The sequence below is a fragment of the Malania oleifera genome, chromosome 1 (genome assembly GCF_029873635.1).
Source record: "Malania oleifera isolate guangnan ecotype guangnan chromosome 1, ASM2987363v1, whole genome shotgun sequence".
Classification (NCBI taxonomy): Eukaryota; Viridiplantae; Streptophyta; class Magnoliopsida; order Santalales; family Ximeniaceae; genus Malania; species Malania oleifera.
This window is the reverse complement of record NC_080417.1, coordinates 6,675,551-6,682,328: the sequence shown is the minus strand read 5'-3', so window position 1 is coordinate 6,682,328 and position 6,778 is coordinate 6,675,551. Positions and strand designations below refer to the sequence as shown.

At 35.4% G+C, this 6,778-nt stretch overlaps 1 protein-coding gene across 1 annotated transcript; it reads left to right on the top strand.

Annotated features, from left to right (window-relative positions):
- Positions 1 to 78: 78 nt before the first annotated feature.
- LOC131166927 (GTP-binding protein At2g22870) lies at positions 79 to 3,810 on the top strand. The gene is made up of 4 exons (XM_058125578.1): positions 79 to 646; positions 765 to 834; positions 2,324 to 2,486; positions 2,585 to 3,810. Exons 1-4 carry the CDS (start codon positions 160 to 162, stop codon positions 2,792 to 2,794), a joined length of 930 nt encoding a protein of 309 aa, XP_057981561.1. The 5' UTR covers positions 79 to 159; the 3' UTR covers positions 2,795 to 3,810.
- Positions 3,811 to 6,778: the final 2,968 nt, after the last annotated feature.

The following is a 6,778-nucleotide window of genomic DNA, read 5'->3' as shown; positions in this document are numbered from 1 at the left end:
CGCATTTCAATTGTGATTAGTCCTTCATCAATTCCAACCAACCAAAATGGGAGGTGAATGTGTTTTAGCTTTATCAAAACGACGGCGTTCAGCCGCATTCAAAAACCTGTTGCTGTATTTTCGTTTCTCTTGGCCGGCACCAGCGATCCAAACAGCACGATGCTACTGAGAAATCGGCTACTCAGTCTCCAAATTGCTCCTCTGTTATCACCGCTTTCTTCATTTCCGAATGCTTCGCCGTTCGCCCTCTACTTCCCAAACCCTCTCTATCTCTCGACCCGAAAAAGCCCTAATTTCATCCCTTCTTTGTCGCGCCATGTTTCTGCAACATCTAAGAGCGCGAAACCGCCAATGTCGGAGGCGGCCAAGTTCGTCCGGACCGTCCTCTTCGTGCCACCAGGAGTTGAGCCAGACGATGTCACCGACGACATGGTCATTCCGGGTTCGAACATCGTGCTCGGACCCTACGCGGGTCACGCCCAAATTAAAGAGGTGGAGTTCGTCAAGAGCAGCGGCCGGCCCAAGGACTGCCCTAAGGATCAGAGACCGGAGTTCGCCATCCTCGGCCGCTCCAATGTTGGCAAGTCTTCGCTTATTAATGCTCTCGTTCGTAAGAAAGAAGTTGCCCTCACTTCTAAGAAGCCAGGTTTTCAATATTTCTCTTTTTTCCGAATCAATTGCTATTGTTTATATATATAAACAATAATTTGAACTTACTTGCTGATTTTGATTTTAGAGCTTTGATTTGTGTGTAATCTGTGCAGGGAAGACTCAACTAATTAATCATTTCCTGGTAAACAAAAGTTGGTATCTTGTGGATTTGCCTGGATATGGGTAAACCCAAACTCCTTTTCTTTTGAGTATTGGAAATTTTGTCTCGTGTTTTATGTGCAATAAGCTTCATAAGCTTTTGGAATAGTCTGTTGGGAGAATATTAGGGAAGTAACTGAGTGTTAGATGAATGCGTAGGGAACAATTATGTATTGCGTAATTCTAGAACAAGCATTATATCAGTTTTAATATGTCCATATAATTGCTGCAGAAAATGCAACGAATCATTTCATTTGGATTTTTTATCTTTTCCTGGTAAAGCTTATTCTATCTCTAGATATTTCATTCGATCAAAACCTTTAAGAACATGCAACACTATAGTTGATATTTAAAGAACATGTGAAACATTCAATATGTACTGTATAGTCATGTCTTCATATTCTTACTACTCTGCCTTCTGTGTCAAGACATGTTGACATATGCATAGTAGGTGCTAAATTTTGGTATAATTGTTATACTTTTAGATTGGATGTAGATTTTGCATGGTTTTGGCTGTGTCCTTGTATAAAGAAATTAAGATAGATTAAGCTCCTTGAACAAAGTTTACTGCCCTTTACATCTTCTTTTGTAATTGTGAAGACAAACAAATATAAAAATAAATATAGCTATAAATGCAAGAAAAAAAAATACAATCGATCAATAGACGAGTTAGAGAGAATTAGCAAATGAAGTTGGTAGCACTTTAGAATTCATCCAAGCATATGTTTTCAATACAAGTGTCTGCTGATCATATGGCCACGGTGAGTCGATGACCATGTGTGCTCCACTGAGAGTAGCTTGCTGCTTAAATGTTTTGCAAGAGTCCTCAATTTCACATATAAAAACTGCTAAATAGTATTCATCACAAATAGTTAATAAACTTTGTTATTTTCTTTGATAGATTGCACAATCAGATTCACTCTGTTAGCAAATGAGAACTGGGCATTTGCCCTTTGGATTGCTTTTTGGGAGTTAGGCATGCAATTTTGATGTGTAGATAATTTTACCATGGCAACCTCATGCACTCTATTTTCAGCATCGATGGCAAATATACATGTAAATTTGTGGCATGGTCTCTCATTACGTGGTGGATGTCAGAATATTAGAATCAACAATTCAGACTGTAGAATGGCATCAGCCATCCAGTTCAAATTTTGCATTTGGACTGTAAGTTGGACTATAATAGTCAATAATTGCTGTTAATATGAAAATTTTCTTGCTGATGAGCTTCAGGAATTTTAGTTCCAGTTTGGCAAAATACTTGTTCTTAATCTGTTATTGTGTTAGAGCCCAAAATAGATGCTTTATAGTCAGTTTAATAATTCTCTATGGTTAAGATCTCCAGGAAGGATTGAATTGTAGAAGTGATTTGTTTTGTTGATGCATACCTTGATTCTATGTATTTTGGTAATGCACCTTGCGCAGTCGTGGAACTTAAAAAAATTTAAATGCAAGTTGATGTTTGGTGGTGCAGTTAAGCTTTTTCTCTTATTCTAGTTCACTTCATTTGCAGGTTTGCTAATGCCCCAGATTCAGCTCGAATGGACTGGTCCTCATTCACAAAAGGATACTTTTTGAATAGAGAAACTCTAGTTGGTGTGCTACTTCTTATTGATGCTAGTGTTCCACCTCAAAAGATTGACCTTGACTGTGCTAATTGGCTTGGACGCAACAATGTATGCAGCTCCTTATTTTTAACTGACTTCTAATATGCCACAATTCATAAATCCAGTCCTTTCTTATGGTTTTTATTACCATTCACTCTACATTTCAGATATCAATGACTTTTGTATTCACGAAGTGTGACAAAATGAAGGGAGGCAAAGGAAAGAGGCCTGATGAGAACATCAAGAAATTCCAAGAGCTGATCAGACAGAATTACCGAGTACATCCCCCCTGGATCATGACTAGCAGTGTCACTGGTCTGGGCAGGGATGAGCTTCTTCTGCATATGTCGCAGCTAAGGAATTACTGGGATAACTAGAAGCAGGTAGACACAAATTTTTATTTGGATTTATTAGAGAAGAGGTCTACCAAAAGCATGAGAAAGTGGACACAGCGATGAGTAATGTTTTTCCAGGTTTTAGTCCCAAGAAGAAATTGTACTTCACGGCTGTAATTTGATTTCCCATGTAACCAAAAAAAAACTTTTGAGGGGGGGTGGGAGGGGAATACGAGCCAAAGTATAAATTTGGGTTGGTTACGTTTGGGTGTATTGGTTGGGCAGTGGGGTGTTGTGGTTTCCTCTGTAATTATATAACTGAATGGTATACCACATGCCTCTTTGCTCTGTGTAGTACCTTTAAGAGTGATTTTTGTTCTGGCCATAATATTTCGTTCCCTAGGTGCATGATTGTTTTCTGGGAAGTTCTGAGAATGAATGAAGTGTCGTGTTGTGGTACTCTTTTTTTAGGGTTTAGAAGGGAGTGCCCCTCACACAAAGGAGCCTATCTTATCATAGGAGTTGTGGCCTTCTTGTACCTGGATTTTCATCTCCTTAATTATCTGCCTTCATCCATCCATCCACATGAATAAAAGTGAACAAGGGTTTCTGCACTGAAGCTGCTCAATGATGGCATGGACGGGCTGGTTTGTGCTTGTAAATAACTGCCTTATAACTTATTCGAACCCATGGGGGCACAACTTAGGCAGCAGGACCAGTCTCACTTTTCGTGCAACCCAGTGCCGTGCACTTCTCTGCAATTCCTGTGAATTAACACGTTCCATGGGATCTCCATGCTGTATCTTATTGGAAACTGCAGAGGTGGGATTGCATAGTTATCTTTATCACAGGTAAGCATTCGTGTATATGTATCTCATACCTTCAAACTATCTCCTACATAGGACAATGTTTGCAGTCTGATGACCCTCTTTTTTAGGTAGCCAGTATTGCAGTTTCAAGTAAGATTTTGCTTTTATAATATGCTGTATGGTGCAATGAAAGAACCTGAAGTAGCTGATCAGAAATTCCAATGAGACAATAGTTTATGCTGTCGATAATTTCTCTCCAGTTAGTTAGTTTGAACATCAATTATAGTGTCTGTGAAGAATGACGCCCATTAAACGTAATTCATATCAATCCATGTATTAGTTAATCGAGACCATGTTGATTGAATCTTATGCTGCATGTTGTGTTTTGAATTTTAAATTTATAAACTCTTTTTTGTTAAATTGGAATTCCTAACTATTACAAGATCAATGCCTTTATGTCTATGTAACCTTGTGGTTTTGCTTATGTATGAATTAGTAAGATGTTAATTTATATTCATTCACATTTGATTCGTTGTCACTCGCCACAAACTTCTTGAACCACCCATTAAAAGGCTCGAAAACATCTTATTTAGGTTTTAAGTTTGCAAAATCATTTTCAATATCTGGCAAGAAGAAGTTTTAATCAATTTCAAACCCTTAAATTTATCATTAATTTTGAAGTTCTCTAAGATAATTAAATTAAAGGCCTGTTGAAGCACGTAAAGAAGGATAATATTAGGAGTGTATTCAGGTCAAGTTGAGTTGATGGGATACTTGAGTTCAATTCAGCTTGGAAATTTTAATTTCAAAATTCAATTCAAACTTGATTAATGCTGTAATTGTTGAATCGACCTTGAAGCGACTTTGAGTTCATAAAATTCAAATTCAAATCATTAAATTCTCCTTTTGATTGTAAAATAATACTAAACATAATTTTGATATTTATAGTATTGAATATATGTATAAATTATGTATTGTTTTATTTACAAGTGATTTTAAACTAAGGTAATAACAAAGATCAGATGAGCTTGATTAGGTTCATGAGTTGTATTAGGAAATTCAAACTCCCCTTGAGCTCGAACATAGTTAAGCTAAGTCAAGGTTGGTTAACTGAGCATACCAAACTCCAAAACTACTAAATTGAAGATCGAAAACTGAAATTTTGGATGCTATCGTTTAAACTTATTAAATATTTAAGCACAATGAGTTTTGTTTAGCCTGCAAGGGCAACAAGTTTATGACAAAGTCAGAGAAGCCTTCAAGTTCACAGACCCAATGAAAGATTTTTAGGTGCACCCAAGGAAAAGAGCAGGAATCTTCAGCAGATGGTTCAACAAACTCGATGTAATTTCAAATATCAATACTAATAAAATTATTCATCATTTAGCGAACTCAATATAATATCAAGTTGTAATTAATTAACTAATAGGTCCCTTCATAATCATGATTCCATACTCTTAAATTCAGTGTGTGTCCTTTCTTTCTCTCTTATCTTCCTATTCTTTTTAGGGTCGGTTTGGATTAAGGATTTTGTTTGGCGGAAGGAAAGGAGAGGAAAATAAGGAAGAAAAATTTTTTTTTTTTCATTATATTTTCATTTTATATAAAATGTTATTAAAAATAAAAGTTTATTTTAATAGGACTGAAAATTGGGAAAAATTGAATATCAATGATGCGGAAATCAAATTTTTGTTTATACATTTGATATATATATATATATATATATATATATATATTTCTCATTTTTCTTGATAATCAAATATGAAGATGTGAATTCCTTAATATTTTTGTTTCCTTTCCCCAATATGTTTTGAGTTCTAAACTGTACGCTCAAGGATCCCAGTAAGAAGTTTAGAGCCATAATAATCTTGAGCTCAATGAAGGGTTATCAATGGTGCATTTGGCCTTAATTTGGCACTCAAATTATGGCTCCCTTAGGATTGACAAAAACATCTCTCTAAAGAAAGAAAAATGAAATTTAGCTATTTTATTGGCACAAAAATTTTTTGTCTTCTCAAATAAGAAGTAGGTAAAAAGAGCTATAACATCAGTAATGTTGTGAAATTATGCATTCCGTGCACACGGACACAGTAAATACGAAAAAAGAGAAAGTCAAAAAGAACAATGAATTTATGTGGTTTGACAACATGTCTATATTCATGAAACCCTTTTGCAATTCTCACTATATTATCAAACAAAAATTGTGTTAGGGTTTCAACACCAATTATATAATTTTGTATGAAAATTTCAAAATACTTTGACATGATGGTACAATTACACTATGCCTTGACTCAACGTATTATAGGCAATGGGCCTTGCAGGCCCCTTTTGCTCTCTTGGCAAAACTTCTTACTATAACATATTTCATGTGGATTACCTCCTCTGAAAATGAGTCATAAATAAAATATTTTAAGTGCACATAGTTTTTTTATTTTTATTTTAAGCAGAGCATAGAGATCAAAGCTACGGGAGGCTTAGTAGGTGTACAGCCAGCAGTATTCCTGAATATTATAGTATTCTAATTGAATATCATTGTCATTCCATTAAATTTGTCTCCCTATCCCAACCCAATATTCCACGTCCCTTGCTCTAACCGAGTAATGGTGGTCAAATCTGGAGTACTCTCATTCATCCATCCATTTCTTATTTTAACTTTGTAATCCCCTCATTCATTAATCATCATTCCGTCAACTCCTTCCTTTCTCACATCACAAATGAAGGAACAAGTCTGAAAAAAAAATTATACTCTAATGAAGGTCGTGGAAAGAGATTGCATTGGAATAATAATTATTGAAACATAAGTTATAGAATAGTCGTTAAATAAAGAATGAAATTAATGATCAAATGTGGAGTACTCTCATTCATTACATCTGTATTAACCATCCATCATTCATAAGTCTATGTATATAGTTTCTTTTTCATTTTACTTTTCTAATTCTCTTATTCATTATTTATCATCCACTCATCACCTTCCCTTTTCACGTATGTGCAGATTGTTGGATAGAATGGAATGATTGAGGTGATATGATTCTTGAGCTATATTGCACACAAACAATACTTGATTTAATCTCTCACTCTCTCTCTCTAGATTTTTTATTTTTCACTCCATGATTTCCATTAGAAACTTACAGCAGATGGTAGGTGACTACACTATTCATATAGTGGTTACACTTTTCATATAACAACTATACTATTCATATAGCGGCTTGAATCTTCT